General features: G+C 56.5%; 1 protein-coding gene across 4 annotated transcripts in view; it reads right to left on the bottom strand.

Moving 5' to 3' along the window:
- The window catches only part of LOC105496790 (Gse1 coiled-coil protein), a 505,942-nt gene extending 490,191 nt beyond the window's left edge, over positions 1-15,751 (bottom strand). For 2 of the 4 annotated variants that reach the window (XM_011767398.3, XM_011767397.3), the window contains exon 1: positions 14,192-15,751. In XM_011767398.3, coding sequence (XP_011765700.3) covers positions 14,192-15,604 — 1,413 coding nt within the window. In that variant the 5' untranslated portion in view covers positions 15,605-15,751. The remainder of the gene's footprint in view (positions 1-14,191) is intronic. The other 2 variants (XM_011767396.3, XM_071085046.1) reach the window with 1 other exon arrangement.
- Between the last annotated feature and the right edge of the window lie 208 nt (positions 15,752-15,959).

Raw genomic sequence — 15,959 nt, 5'->3', positions numbered from 1 at the left:
CTCTCAAACTGCTGGGATTACAGACGTGAGCAACTGTACCCAGCCTGTTTTACATGTTAATGTATCTGAAACGTGAAATCAGGACAAAATCTCACAATGGGTGGAGGGTCAGTCTCCCAAGGCAGCATCTTCTCAGGCCTAGGGGGACACAGAACAGTATCAGTGGCGACTGTGGTCAGATGTCGCCGCCCGGCCCATCGTGGTCTCTCACGCTGACTTGCCTCTACTCTCATCTGGCACACAGTATGAGCCGTAAAACTGCTGACTGAACCCACCCATCACCCTGCTCAGGTCTCTGCATCCACAGCCCATGGCAGAGACGCCCCTCACTATGTCAATTTCCCCCATAAACATCTCCCAGACAATAGCCCTCCCAGCCCCTGCAGGGCCCTCCAGAGTTTCCCAGAATGCCCCAGGGAGGGCTCAGATCACGGGAAGGAGGCCTGCCGCCAGCACGGAGCCCCCGAGGAGCTTCAGGCTACAGCCTGGCAAGGGTGAAGCACCAGGAAGTGGATTTGGCTTGGGCTCCCACAAGCCCACACAGACCAAGGGAGCCAGAGACAGGGACATTTCTCCTGCCATCCAGAGAAATTCTTACGACATGTGAGTCCTGGGAAGCTCTGGCCAATATGCTCAGAACCATCTCACCAAACAGGGAGACGGCGCCAGGAGCCCCAGAGCTAGGGCTTAGTGAGAAGTTTCCAGCCGGTGTTCCAAGCGTGCTCAGCCCAGCTCTCTGCAGGCTGCAGGCCAGATGCTGGGCTCTGCATGGAGGTGACTTCTAGGGCTGCTGGGAGGTCCTCTGCCAAGGGCGGGCAGGGACACAGCTCTGGCCACCTGGCAATCATGACACCAGAAAATCACTGGGAAGGAACATCTCTCAGACCCATGGCCCCAAAGTGACTGTTGGAGTAGAGAAAACTTGTGTGCAGCTGGGCTGAGAAGGGAGCACTCTGCCCCTGGAGCTGACACCTGTGTGGCCTTGGGCAAGTCACTTTCCCTCTCCGAACCTGAGACCTCGGTGTCCAGATGTGAATAATTCAGATAAAAGAGGCACCAAGACAAAGATGCTGCCAGAGATGGAGGAGCTGCATCGTAGTGGAAATAGCGCCAATTCATGCGAAAGACAAAACAGCCACAAATGTGCCAAATCTACGATGAAAGACTGGACAAAACTAAAGGGACAAAAAGATAAATCTAAACTGTAGTAGTTTTCTACTCTTTTCTCAGCAACTGACAAACAAAAAAAAAAGTTAATAATAACCTAGACAATTTGAACACCACTACCAACCACCAATCTCCTCGAATTAATTAATATGTAGAGAACCAACTACTGCTGTTTCCATATCCTTTTCAAGAGCTTGTGGTCCCTTCTTCAAGAGAGTACACTTAAATATAAAAGGATTAAAGCCATACAGAGTACCTTGTCTGTTCACAGAATTAAATTAGAAATCAATAACCGTAAGATATTAAGATAGTCCAATGTTTGGAAATTAAGCAACATACTTCTAAATAATCCATGTTTTCTAAAAAAAACACAAGGGAAATTGAAAAACATTTCAAATGAGATGAGAATGAGAAATGACTTATCACAAAGTGTGGGGTGCAGCTAAAGCAGTGCTTAGAGGAACATGCATAGCTTTAATTGCCTATATTAAAGTAGCGATAATAATCCCTCCCATGCAGAATTTTAGAGAAAAATAAAGGAGCTTTCATGGGGAAAAGAGGGAAGCATATGGGGAATGCTTAGCAAATATGCCAGTGCCTGGCTCCCTTCTTAAGTATAATTTAGCAGGCATCATTGAGGTTAGAAATTTCTCTCTCCACATCCTGAGGGAAAATATGACTTTGCAGGTTCCCCTTTTTTCCCCTAGGAAGTATAAGATCAAGAATTTGCCAGGCATGCAGGGGAAGGGGGAGCAGAGACATCAGAAGATGCCACCAGCAGAGTCATTGGGAGCCACAGGCATTCGTTCCGAGACAAGGTAATAAACCAGAACCGGAAACAACAAAAAGGAAGACAGGCCTGAGTCACAGATGGGGTCCAGAAGCCCCTCCCAAAACTCTTCCTGTTCCCCAGAACTCCCCAGGCAGAATTCTCAGAGCTGCAGAGGATCCTCAGAAACCTGTCATTCCTTCCTGACACATAACAGGTGAGGCCTGGCTTCTGAGGGAGTGAGTTCTCCATCCCTGGAAGGATTCAAGAGGAGGCTGAAGACTCACTGGGGAATGATAAGTAAGGCCCATAAACAAATATGAACAATTACCGAGTTTTTACTGGGATCTTGGTCTGTGCAGAACATGTCAACAGCGTTGTCTCACCCTCATGACATCTCTGTGAAGAAAGTTCTAGAAAGAAGGCATGGGGAGGTATTTGAGAGCCAGACTTTGGGCCAGACACACAGGGATCCCATGCCAGCTGTGCTGCTCCCCAGCTCTGACCTTGGCACGTGTCTCCACCTCTCTGAGCCTCAGCCTGCACATCTGTAAAATGGGGGCAATCATCTCTAAGGCACAGGGGGGCATCCACGTAGGTGAGCCATCATTCTTGTCCCAGCTTTACAGCTTTACAGCCAAGCCTAAGACAGTACAGGCGACTTATCCAGCGTCACAAAGCAGAGAAGGACAAGTGCAAACATATATCTGAGTCCAAATGGCCCCAGGACATGGAGGACAGCCAGATCACCAAATCAGAAGGGACCCTCTGGGGTCACAGGTGAGAACTTCACCCCACAGGGGTGAGGGCGGAGCAGGGTGGGGTCTGGGTGCCCTGGCTGTAGAACACCAGCCTCTTCAACCCCACCCTGCGCCTTTCCTCCCCAGTCACTGTGCCCACCTCCTTCCTGGTGCAGCCCAGCTGGACTCCAGAGTCTGTGCCAAGTTGTTTCTTAAGACGAACACTCCTGTGGCCAAGAGGAAGTGGTGGCACAGGTGAGAGCGAGGCTGGCACACGGGCCCTGCCAGATTCACCTCCAGGCAAGATTGTGAGTGTGTGTGCATGAGTGTGCATGAATGAGAGAGGGTGTGTGGGAGTGTGTGCATACGGATGTGTGTGAGGGCATGTGGATGTGTGTATGTGCAAATGACTGTGCAGGTGTATGAGTGAGAATGTGGGGGTGAGGGGGTGAGGGTACAGGTATGCATGGAAGAGCAGGCATGTGAGCACGTGGGCACAGGTGTGAGGGAGGGTGTGAGTGCACATGAGTGATGTATGTATGAATGCACATGACCGCATGTGCAACAGTGAGTGTGATATACAAATGTGTGGGTGGGTTTGCATGCGAACGTGTGTGCATACAAGTGTGTGAGTGCGGTGCATGAGAAGGAGGTGCAAGGTGCGTGTGTGTGAGAGAGAGGTGGGTGTGCAGGGGTGTGTGGGTCAGAGGGGTGGTGGGGGCAAAACGACCCCACCCTGTGGATGCTGGGGGAGGAGGGGCTTTACTCCCATCTCGTGCCCTCTCAATCCGCTGTCCCTCCCACACAGGCGGCCTCAGCACGCCTGTCGGCTTGGCCTGCCTTCCTGAAGACTTGCACTGCACCAGGCCTTAAGCCCTAAAGAAAGGCCCGGTTCACCCTGTCACCTGCCGAGGGACAGGTGAGCAGCCAGCGTGCTCCAGGTTTCTCCCATTCATGGGAAGTGCTCTTGGAGGAGGCATCCAGCAGTCACACCCTTTGGCGCTCAGAAAAACAGACCCTGCATTGACCCCAAACACTTACGAATCAGGAAGAAAATGCAGTTTCTGGAAGAGAAAGAGGTTGAGGCACGGGAGAAGCAACAATTCCCCCTGCAGGGACCAGGCCACCAGGGGAGTGACACTTTCTCTGGCTGCTGCCTTTCACCACGGGGCTCACACGTGAGGCCACCTGAGGGCCAGGCCTGACCCTCCTCCCATCCTCTGGAGGCTGCCCAGTTTCTCAGACAACAGGGCTGAACCCAGAGGCCGTTCTGCATGCCCCGGGGTCCACCAGGTACATTCTGGGCTTCTGTAGGAGGCCGAATGGTTGGTATTATTCCCAGAATGGCACCTCCTTCTCCCACAGGAGCCCAGACTACCCGGACTCCTGGCAGCGGGGAGCGGGAGGGTGGAGGAGGGCTTCCCAGGAGCCCTCACTGTCCACTGTGCGTCCCCCGTACTTGGTGTGAACAGCCTTGCTGGGGACACCGCGCAGCCTGGAAGGAGAGCACGAAGCCATATTCTGGATGTTCCACGGTTCCCCTCTCCAGAGGCTCCTGGGAAGTCGTACAATTGCACAAGAGAAAGAACAGCGTACAGCTGTGAGACAGTCCCTCTCAAAGGGCAAGGGCACGCCTGGAGGACGTGCCAGCTCAAAGGGAGTGCAGATTCACAGAGCTGGCACCGCAGCTGTTCCAAGTCCCCACCATGCTCTCGGGACGTCCAAGCCTCAACCTACCCTGCGCTGCCATCCAGGTGCCTCCTGGCCTCCCTTTGCTGCTGGGTCTGGACCCCAGGACCCCTCCCAGCCCCACGGCCAGTCCTGTTGCGTCTGGAAGTGTGGAGGCCCCATGCCACTTCCCAGCTGCCGCCCTTATCACTGTCACTCCCCCACACAAGCCTCCCAGCCTGCAAACCTTCCCACCCGAAGCGGGAGACTAGGTTGATGGGTCTGGAAAGGTGAATAAAACGCCACAGCAGTGGTCAGCCCTCTGGCCCTCTCCCTCCAGAACTCAGAGCCTTTCTGAAAGCTGATGTGAGAGACCATGGCGGCCTCCTCCTGTGCTAAATCAGGGGAGGGGCTGGGTAGAAGCCAGGCCCCTACCGGGGCTGCATCGCCTCCCAGAAGCACCCCTTAACTCCAGGGCGGGGAAAAGGCTGAGGCAGTGGCGTTGGACTGGCCACTCTCCCTCACCTCCCAGCCCTGCCAATGACGGCGGGCACCTCCACCCCGAACTCTCTTAGGTTTCTGAGCCTTGTCCTCCTTATCTGAAAAGTGGGAATGATACCACCGCCCATGGGGCCATTCACGCCCCCTCTGCGGTCCAAGGAGAAATGGGCAGACTTTAGGGAGGTGGGGAACCGGCACCCTGCCCACGGTCACCAAGTTAGCCAGCGTCAGTGTGGAGCCCAGATGAGACCCATAAGGATCCCGGGGCCAGCGGACGCTGTGGGGAGCTGCGGAGGCTGACACCAGACACATGGCCCAGCGTTCACCTGCTCTAAGCTTTCCAAGTTCAACATCATGAAACACATGTTCTTTCTAAATGTAAAATACGACACAATCTGAAAATGTCTTTAAAACGTTGAAATGGTTCCTACAGTATAATAAATTGGCAGGCAGCATCCCAGCATACATTTAAAGAATAAAATCAGGACTTTTTAAGGTGACATCACTGGTACGTAAATGCCGGAAGACGAAGGTTTTCGACATTCGCTCCTTAGTTAAATCCTAAGAACTCATCAGAGACCCCTCCTCCAGGGAGCCTTCCTGACCCCACCCACCTTCATCTTCCTCCCAGCCTGTCTTCCCATTCAGGAGGGGTGTGGTGAGCAGGTCAGAGTGCAGACGCTGGAGCCAGGCAGCCTGGGTGTGGATCCCGGCTCCGGCACTTCCCAGCTGCGTGACTTTGGGATAGTGACTTAACCTCTCTGTGCCTCAATTGCCTTGTCTATAAAAACAAGTAAGCCCACTCATAAGACAGTGAGATAGTCACGTGGGGCAACGCAGGCAAAACTCTTATGACAGTGGCTGGCACCAGGCGCATGCTATCAATGCCGTCTGCTGCTGCCACTGGCACTGGCATCCCCTCAGCCCTTGCTGCTCTCGTCAGAGCCCGAGGGCTTGGGAGTGGAGGGCCAGAACCTAAATACCCTTTCTGTGCCAACAAATGACACTAATGATGGGCAGGATAGCGTGGCCTCGGTGGGCAACCTTTGAGGGGACACTCTTGGGCCCTGGGCTGCCTCTCTCTCCCCAGCCCACTCTCGCCAATTGGAAAGAGCTGCAACAAGAGGCACTTGCCCCAGGCCCTGGCTTGGCAGGGCTGAACACCAACCCCGGCCTTTGTGCCACTCCAACGAGGTTCTGCACCTCTCGCAGGAAGCCCAACCCAGCAACCGATTTAATCAAGGGCTCCACGCCAGACGGGCCGGGCAGCAGAGCTTAAAACATAGCAGTCAGGGCAACCAGACCCCAGGCAGGGAACCTGAGAGCCACGGGCTCACAGAGCCAGGCTAGACCCCAACCTCCCAGGTCTTCTCTGCCCCCCAGCTCCCTGCCAACATGTGCAGAAAGACGAGATGGTTAGCGACTGTCAGCTGTGCAGGAGCCGAGGGCTCAGCTAATAGTCTACCATCTACCGTCTGCCCCCATTTTCCAGAGCGGAAAACTGAGACCCAGCCAGCGTAGAACATCTTGTCCAAGGCTGCTGTGAGTGTCGGGGCCATGACTCAGGGCTTCTGATGTCCAGGGTTGTGGCTGGAGCAAGCCAAAAGCCCCCGGAGCCAATGCAACCCCTTTCTCAATCCTTAGTACAGCTCCCCACATCCCAGGGAGAACAAAAACGACCACCATCTTCAAACACAAATCCACCGCCTAGAGACCAGAACTAAGAGGATGGACTGCAGGCAGAGTTGATGAAACAGGGTTTCAAGGAGTCACCAACACGACTTTTCCAAACCTAAGCCCTATCACGTCATTTGCCTGCTGAAAATCCCCAACAGGAAAGCAGTCCTCAAAGGGTTAAACCTCCAGTGACCTTAGCACCCAGCAACCTGACTCCCAGGGGCATACTCAAGGGAAATGAAGACATCTATCCACACAAAACACTTGCCCATGCATGTTCACAGCGGCATGATTCAGAGGGGCCAAAAAGTAGACATAGCCCATGTCCATGCTCTGACGACGGGGACACAGAACGTGGTTCATCTGTACAACAGCGCTCTTAGTTGCAACACGGGATGAAGCTCTGATCCACGCAACACCATGGATGAACCCTGAAAACATGACGCTGTGTGAAAGAAGTCAGTCACGTATTAGGTGATTCCACTCACAGTGTGTGAATTATATCACAATTAAAACAACAGCAAAAACCACAATTTTATCCAGGGCAGCCCCACAGTCCCTGTTCCCGCCTGACGGGCCCCCACCCGCCGCTATGATGGACGGCGTGCCCCTCGTCCCTCCCTGCCCACCCCCCGCACCTCCCTCCTCACTGTCCCTCAGTCCCACCTCGGGAGGGGCCAGAACCCTCCTCACTGTGCAGGTGGCAGGCCCCTGCCACCCTTCTCTCCAGCCACTCTGCTGGCTACCATCACTGCCCCCAAGACCCTGCCTGGTTGCTCACTGCTGGGTCCTGGTATCTAGAGCAGTGCCATGGGCACTCAGTAAAGACAGGCTGAAACCTGGAATAGCATCCTTTTCCCGTTGCCTTCAAGGATAAATCCGACTCCTTAGCTGTGCCCATGATGATGCCGTCTGTCAGCAGTTCTCACCTTTGTACTTGAATCTTCTAGAAGCTTTAAAATACCAGGGCCAGGGACCAACCCTCAGAGATTCTGATTTAACAGGAGGGGGGCAGGGCCCTGTCGTTGATATTTTCAAATTCAGATTGATTGACGTTGATTCCAGTGTGCATCCGGGGATTCCAAACACTGCCGGGAATGCTGGTCCTGCCCACCCCTCATGCCCGTCCCCTCTTCCGGCTCCATGCAAAATGAACGTTCTCCAGCACATCAACCCCCAACATCCAGGCCTTAACACCTGCTCCTCTTCCAGGAGCACATGGCCCCTACTCAGACTTGGCTGAATCTTTTTCAGTCTTCAGGACTCAGCTTAGATGTCACCTCCTCCAGGAAGCCTTCCCTGTGCACACCTGTTTCTCACTCTGCCAAAGGCTCTCAGCAGATCCTATCCTGATCTCAGCTCAGAACTCAATGCACTGCACAGCCACGGCTGGACCTCTTCACCAGTCCCTCCACCTCTCATCGCCCACCAGCACCTTGAGGTCAGGGGATGGCTGATGTCACAGCAGGTGCTCCCAGAATGCCTGGCCCAGGGCAGACACATTGTTCTGCGAGTGGGTAGAATGTGGGTGTGCTTCTCCAAGGCAGCCATGGATGAGGGTAGAGGCTCGCACAGGGACGGGAGGTGGGACTGCAGCTCGTCCCCGGCCCAGCACTGCCAGGGTGTAGCGTTGTCTGAAAGTGACGGTCTGTGAGATTCTTCCTGACCGTAACATGTCGTTTTGGGGTCCCGGTATCACATACTAAATTTGAACCAGGCCCCAAGACGAAGTCATGCTCCTGTTCCTAGTCCCGCAGCAGAGACCGCCAATAAATCACAAGACATTTTCTCAGAGAGTCTAGACACGGCCTCAGAACCCTTCTTAACACAGCCCGAGACGGCGGAATGAGACACCACGTATACAATGCAAATCGCCTGTGACCTTTGCAGACCAGTCCTGTCGTTTTGACCGATGGGGAAACTGGGTGAAAGTCGTCCAGTGGGGAGGGGCTCCTTCCACAACTGACCCCAAGAGTGTCCTACTTGGGGCCACGTGAAGTCAGGAGGCAAGTCCTGCAATGCTCTTCTCCGAGGACAGACATGGCATCTCTCTTCAGTGTCCCCACTAGAACCGGGACCTGAGGCGGCAAAGGGCCCTGAATTCTGGACGTGGGGTCTTCCCCAGCCAAGAAAACGTGCCCAGAAACTATACATCCTCCAAAAACACTCCCAGCAGAGTTAACCTCACAAGGGTGAGATCTCGAGAGATCTAAGCAGAGGAGGAACCAGGAAGCTTGGCAGACCCTGGCTCCTCCAGGCTCACCCCTTCCCCCTCCTGCTTCCAGGGTAGGCCGAGTTTTGAAGACCTTTCGCCTTCACTTCCTCCTTCCCCTGGTTTTCTCCGACTGCCTCCAGGTTCAGGAGGGGCACATCTGGAAAGCTCACGCCTCCGAGCTTGAGAAGGGCCTGGCCACTTTCCAGTTGCTGCCAAGGAGAGGGTGCCAGTGCCAGCCCCAGCCAGGCTGCCTCCTGTGGCACCTTCCAGAAGGTCCCCCCTTCCAATCAGTCCTGACCAGGTGTTCCAAGAGCCTGGGCCTGGGGAGGAGGGGCAGCCAGGCCCCCTGAGGACCAGGGAACTGTGTGGGCGCAGATAGCCAGGAAGCATGGGAAACAGATGTGCACGTGGCCTGATGGGCGGGTGACGACAGACTCTCTCCGCAGACCTCAGATGTCCCTGCAGAGAAGAAAGGTGGCTGCGGCAACAACACCTGTTCTGGGCTCGGAGGCCACACTCGGGGGGCCTGGCCGGGGCATCCCCATAGTGAGAGGCTGGGGTATGGTTAGGTAAACAGCTGCATGGGCCATTAACCAGAATGCTCTCCGGACAGAGTCCTGGAAGCGGGAAGGGCGGCCCGCCCGCCAACTGGCTTGCAGGGAGAGCCAATCCATCATGCAGCAGACCCATCTTTGATGGGAGCTCTCCCAGCAACAGAAGGAAGGTGCCGGCTAAGACCTCAACAGATGGGCCACGCTGGGGAGGCCAAGGCACGGGGCACCACTGCTCACCGAGCAAAGAAACTCGGGGGTGCAGCCAAGGCAGCCAAGTGGGGCTCTGCCCCACGCAAGGGCTCTCTGGCCTCTGCCCCACGCAAGCTAACTCCTGCCCCTGAGATGTTCCAGAGGCTGCGGCGAGGAGGGGTGGCACACACAGGAAATTAAGAGCCACTGCCCCACCTCCAGGTCATGGCCACCTCCACAACTGGAGACCCACGGGGACAGAAAGGCAGGATTTGGGGAGGCCAAGGTGGGAGGATCACTTGAGCTTAGGCGTTCAAGACCAGCCAGGGCAACAGAGTCTCTACAAAACATCAAAAAATGAGCTTGGCGTGGTGGCGCACACCTATGGTCCCAGCTACTCAGAAGACTGCGGGGAGAGGTTCGCTTGAGCTCAGAAGGTGCAGGCTGCAGTGAGCGGATATTGTACCACTGCACTCCAGCCTGGGCAACAGAGTGAGACCCTGTTTCAAAACAAAACAAACAAACAAAAAGGCAAGACCAAGTAGAGGCTGGAGCAGACTCAAAAGCTGGACCCTTAGGCCCGATGCTGGTCCTGGGGTTACTAGCTGAGTGACCTTGGACAAGCGGCTTAACCTCTCTGGACTTATTTCCTTATCTACGAAAAGGGAACAGTAGCACCTCCTGAAACTGGGCTGCGGCGAGGCTTCAGGACATGTGAATACAGGTGAAGTGTGCACGCCTCCTGGAGGGGGGGAAGCACTCCAAAAAGACATCACCCATATTATCGCATCCCCAAATGCCACCCCCAGCATTCCGGCCAGCCTTGTGTCTAGCTCTGAAGGGAGGGACAGCCATTCCCCGTCCAAGCAGAAAGGAAGCAGGCAGAGGCTCCAACCTCAGAAATCCAGTGTCACGCCAGCAGCACTTCACGGGGTGTGGGGGGCGGGGAAGGGGGCGTCAATGCATCTGCACCTCCGCTGCGAGCCAGGCGCTCGGCTTACTGGGCTCCAGGACAAACCTCCCAGAGGGAAGAACATCCCCAGTTCTCAGGTGCAGCTACCGAGGCCCAGACAGGGCCACAGTCTCACCCAGGATCACACAGCTGACTCCCAGCAGCATGAAGATTCAAGCCAGGCTTGTCTGAAGGCAACCCCGGAGTCTTGCCAGGGTTTCACAGAGCCTCCTTGGGAGGCTCTCAGGGAAGTGTCAGTCCTTGGGGCAGGGGTGCCCGGCCCAGAAGAGCAGTCTTCAGCCCTCCCCAGGCCACCTCGGGCACAGCCCTAGTGAAGCACAAGGCACAAGTCACGTGCCTGCAGAACGTGGTGCTCTCTGGGGACCCAGGGCCCAGCTGGAGGGAGAAGTGCAAACCCTATCCAAAGCAGAAGGTGCAGCAGACACCCTCCTCCTTTATTTTCTTCTCTTTATTTTTTTCATGTTTCCTCTTGTAGTGTTTTAAAGCTGATTCACTAATGCATGAACACATCATAGGGAACAACTGAGGAGTCACGGGAAGCAGCACAGACCATGGTTCTGGGACATGCCACGTCCCCAGCTGAGTGGCTTCCCTGCAGCTAACTTCCAGTGCCCTACTCATCGCACCTAAATTCTCAAACCGCCCCCCAAAATACAGATGGGAAGATGCACGTGAGCATCAAGATCTTGGGGGCTGGCATTAGGAAACTGGCTTGGGGACAGTCCCTCCACCCTCTCCCCCTCCCCAGGGGGCTCGCAGGCTTCTCCCCTGCCCGGAACCCCAGCTCTCATTCCCAGCTCCGGAGCCCCAGTTCTCATTCCCAGCTCCTGCAAACGCCACCTTCGCTGCCCACGCCCACCCTGGCACTGGATCCTAAGTTTAATCTGCTCTGCTGTTTCTCGGCACTTAGCTCTGCTGGAAGTGGCTCCTTCCCTCCACTCCTTGTGTGTGTCCCCCTCCCCCATGACACTGGAGGCTCTGTGCTTGCCACCAGATCCCCAGCATCTGGAACCGCGCCTGGCTCAGAGTCGGCGCTCCATAAATATTTGTTGAATGAATGGGAAGGAGGGGGAGGGAGGACGGAAGGCCAGAAGGCTGCATTTCCGGCTTTCTCCCAGCTGTCAATCGCACCTCCCTGGGAGCTGAGAGCTGAGGCTTCTCCTTTCCCTCTGTCCAGGGGAGCCTGAGACCAGCAAAGCTGCCCCCTTTGCCCCAATGGCCTCACCACCCACCTGGATTGCTGCCACAGCTGGGCCCTGAGCGGATCTCTTCTCAGTCCGTTCCACTTTCTTTCAAGAAATTGTTATTGCTCCCCTGAGCCTTCAACTTCAAATCCAACCGCCTACTCCTGATTTCAAGGCCTGGAGTTCACTCCAACCTTATTTCCTCTTATCCCCAACAGGCACCTCCTGCCCACGGAGGCTGAACAGGTCACCCCTGCTTCTGGGCCTGTTTGCCTGCCTCATTCCAACAAATCCTACCTCTTTTCCGAGGCTTCACTCAAGCTCCACCTCCTCCAGGCAGTTGATGGAAGAGGGCCTAGGGAGCAGAAGCAGGTTCAAAACCGGCCTCAGATACCCACTGGCTGTGTGTTGTCTGACTTCTCGGAGTCTTGGTTAACTCATCTATAAAACGAGACAAGAGGGCCTCAAGGGCCATAGTAAGGGGCGAACGCACTAACTTGTTCTAGGGAACAGAGCACACATCCATGCCACATGAAACCTTGCTAAACCCATGCTCACCCCTTCTGGGCAGACACCAGCCTGCATTCCCGTCCACACCAGACTACTCTCCACTCCCTCTTCCCAGCTCCCTGGGAAACAGCGGCTTCTTGTTTCCTGGAGTTCTTATCGGTCAAGGCCGAAGGGCAGCATCCCATCAACTGCTGACACGTGAGCGAATCCACATGAGAAAATGCATCAGAGTTTGGATGTTCTGCGTAAAACCCTGTGTTTGAGATCCTGCAGAGAGTTCTGACTGCCCCTGGAAACTAGCACCCAGCCTGCAAGTCAGCATCTCGCACACAGAACCAACCCACATCCAAGAATTTGCTCCTATGTATCAGCGTGGAGGACATGAGGGTCCCACTATATGTCAAGCACCTGACCCTCTGGGGGAACTTACATTTCCCCCAACCCATTGAACTCTCACCATGTCCCTACAAAGCAGGCGGTACGTTTCCACTTCTCAACCAAGGAAACTGACATTCCACCGGGATAAGAAACTAACTCGCAGGTACTTAGCTAGCAAGAGAAAGGGCAGACTTTCGCAACCCGCCTCAGATGCCTACTGACTGAGTGTTGTCTGACTTCTCTGAGTCTTGGTGGACTCATCCATAAAATGAGATGAGAAGGCCTCGCAGCGCCATGGTAAGGAACAAATGAACTAGGGTCATGATCCAAAACTTGGTCTTTTCTCCCAGTTTCAGCCCTTTCGGGAACTGTAGCTCTTCTGATTCCCACAGGCTGCATTGCTACATGCCGTAGAGGAGAGCTTCAGCATCTGTGACAGGAGACGCTGTGCTCGTCCAGTTAAAATGAGAGGTCATCCCACCAAAGCCACAAAGACAACTTGAAAGTCCAAAGCTGTCATCGGCAGAAAAGGAAGTCTGAGTGGGGGCCGCGTATCGGGGGAGAGGTGGGCAAATCACAGCAGAGCCCACTTCCTGGGTGCAGCTACTATACGTGAACATGTCCCCCAGATATCCCACCTACGGGCCCCACACATGCAGGTGGGAAGCAGGATCAGGAAGCTTTCAAAGGGTGGGATGACCCTTTCTGAACAGGACAGTGCCACCTTTCCCATCCACACGTCCCTCTGCCCACACATGGCCAGCAGCTGCCACTACAGGCGTTTGATTAAAACAAGTCACACTGACTGTCTTTGGCAGAAATGAGGATCCATGCCCCGGTGGCCAGGTTGGTGACTGCCACTCACAGACGCCTACATCTACCTCCCCAGACCCACTGGGGGCAGTTCCTGCTTGGGCCCTTGCAAAGCCGGATCCCAAATTAACTGAGCCCCGTCTGGCTCCTCGCGGGCAGGCAGCGGGAAGGCAGGCGCCTTATAAACAGGGAGAGCGCCAGGCCTCCCGTCTGCCTCCTGCACAGCTGACTTGCAGAGAAGAAAGGCTCTCTTCCCGCTGGGGGAAAAGTCTGTTTAGGCCACTGTCCCTCGAATTCCACACCCGCACGTCTGGAATCCTGTTTCCCTCAGCCATAAAGCAAGCACAGTCTCAAAGGAACAGTGTGAACGTAGGTGGAAAACTCTGGAAAAGCCAAGCCACACGGGAGCTAGAATGGAGAGGAACTTCCACCTCTGATGTGTTTCAAACCGGGTGAGCACAGGGACCTCTCTGTGACCCGCGCGGCTGGACTAATTACCAACGTTATCTGGCGGATGACAGACATGCCCCGAACTTCCTCTGTTTGATAGATCCCACTGCAAACACACCCAAGTTCAGGCCCGTGCCTGCTGTTCTCAGCAGTGCCCTATTCTTCCCTAAGACCACTCCTGATCCCCACTCCTCTGACCCCTGCCCCATGCCTCCAAGGTCAGCCAGGCCAATGTACCCACCAAGCACCAGCCCAGTGACTTGGGGGCGTCGCTCTCCTGGACCACTCCACACAGAACCAGTGAAAACTCATACTTCAGAGTTTTTCTGAGGAAGAGAAAAACATCTCTCCCTTCCCTGGATGGATTTTGGAGGAAGCGTCTGAGATGAAAACTGCTGCTTACCTTCGTCGCTGCTGCCACTGGGGAGCTCCAGTTCATGGGTCCCTGGCGGCTGACCCCTTGACCTGCACACACCAGGGTCCCACACTCCACGCAAGCGCCGATGATCAGCTGCTGTCCGTCATCCACCAACAGGCTGTGGCTTGCTCGCAGGGTGTATAGGAACAGGGGCAGCCGGGCCACCCGCACGGACTTCAGGCCCAGACACCGTTTCTTCTCCTGCTGGCAAAAGAAGCACACGAACGTCTCCACCTGGTACTGCCGGGACCAGGCGCTGACAGCGTGGTGGGTGCTGCGGGCCTCATGCTGCAGCCACTGGGCCAGCAGGTCATGGTAGCAGAGCACACAGGTGGCCACCAGGCCGGTGGAGTCCACAGGCCTGGCCCGAGGGGCAGGCGGGTACACGGTCAGGAAGGGGAAGAAGGGCTCCTTCTCGCCCAAGCGGCTGGCAGGGTTCACGTTGAGCTGGAACTCCTTCCCGGGGCCCAGCTCAGCCCCACAGATGTAGCAGATGGACACGGGACCGCCCTGGGCTGAGGCGGGCAGCTCGGAGAGGGCAGGGTCGGAGGCGGAGAAGGCCTGGTGGTACCTGCCCAGGAAGCCCTGCACGGAGGTGATGAGCTCCTCGTTCTGGCAGGCCCTGTACAGGGCCCAGACATCCTCCAGGACGCTGAAGCACTTGGGGCAGCTGCGGACCTCACAGCGCTTGTTGGGGCCCTGGGCGTTGGGCGGGCAGGGAAGGAGGCTGAGGAAGGGGAAATGCATGGCGCTCCTCGCGTTGCCATTGAGGATCCTGGAGGGGACCGCCCGGGCATCTGGGGTACAGTCCTCCCCACAGAGGTAGCAGGCCTCTCGCAGGGCCCCGGAGGGCAGGCCCTCTTCTCTGGGGAGCCTCCTGCCCTTGGAGGCCATGCCGGGGGCGTGGCTGTCCAGGGGCACCACATAGAGTCGCTGCAGCACCGGCACGTTGGCCAGCTCGAAGCTCTGCCACTGCTGCGTGAGGGAGGAGAAGCAGCTGGCGCACACCAGGGTGCTGCCGCCCTCGCTGATGGGCTGTGCCCCTGGGGGCGGGCTGTGCAGCCACAGGAAGGGGAAGAACGGGGCCTGCGCCAGCTTCTCCTGCTTCTGCACGTGGACCTGGTGGTGCGAGGCCGGGGACAGCGGGGACCCGCAGATGTAGCAGCAAAGGCCCTCTGGTGGTGCCGCCCGGCTGTCTGGGAGAGCCCGGGGGACACGGCCACTGTTCTCCTTCTCTTTGGGGTTGCAGACGCCTGGGAAAGGCTGCTCCTTGTGGTCCTCTTCCCCACTGGTGATATTGATGTCACTGTCCTCGGATGTGCAGAAGCCGCGGAGGGTCTCCCTCAGCGGCCTGCTCTCCAGGGGCTTAGAGGCTCTGCCAGAGGGAGGCCCTTTCATGCCGTCTGCAGAAGCCTCTTGGACAGGAGGGCCTTGCCAAGGATCCTGAATGCCCCTCAGGACGCTGGCCCGGGCCTCGGGAACCCAGTGCCTCCCAACCCCCTTCCGCCGGCGCCTAACCCCGGCCTTAGGCTCCCCATCTGTGTGGGCCTTCGCGGGGAGCCCCTCGTGCTCCGCGCGCCCCTGCGCCGGGGCCTCTGCGCCCTGTCCCAGAGCGGGTCCCGGAGTTGGCCTCCACTCCTGGCCGCGCCCCCCGCGAGGCCCTGGCCCCGGGGCCCCGTCCTGGTGGGGGCTGGCGGCGTCCCGCGCGGGCGGGTCGGGCTCGGAAAGTGGGTCCGTGTCCGACAGCTCCGAC

This window comes from Macaca nemestrina, chromosome 18 (genome assembly GCF_043159975.1).
Source record: "Macaca nemestrina isolate mMacNem1 chromosome 18, mMacNem.hap1, whole genome shotgun sequence".
Lineage (NCBI taxonomy): Eukaryota > Metazoa > Chordata > Mammalia > Primates > Cercopithecidae > Macaca > Macaca nemestrina.
Note: the sequence above shows the minus strand (reverse complement) of the source record. Positions and strands in the feature narration are given on the sequence as shown.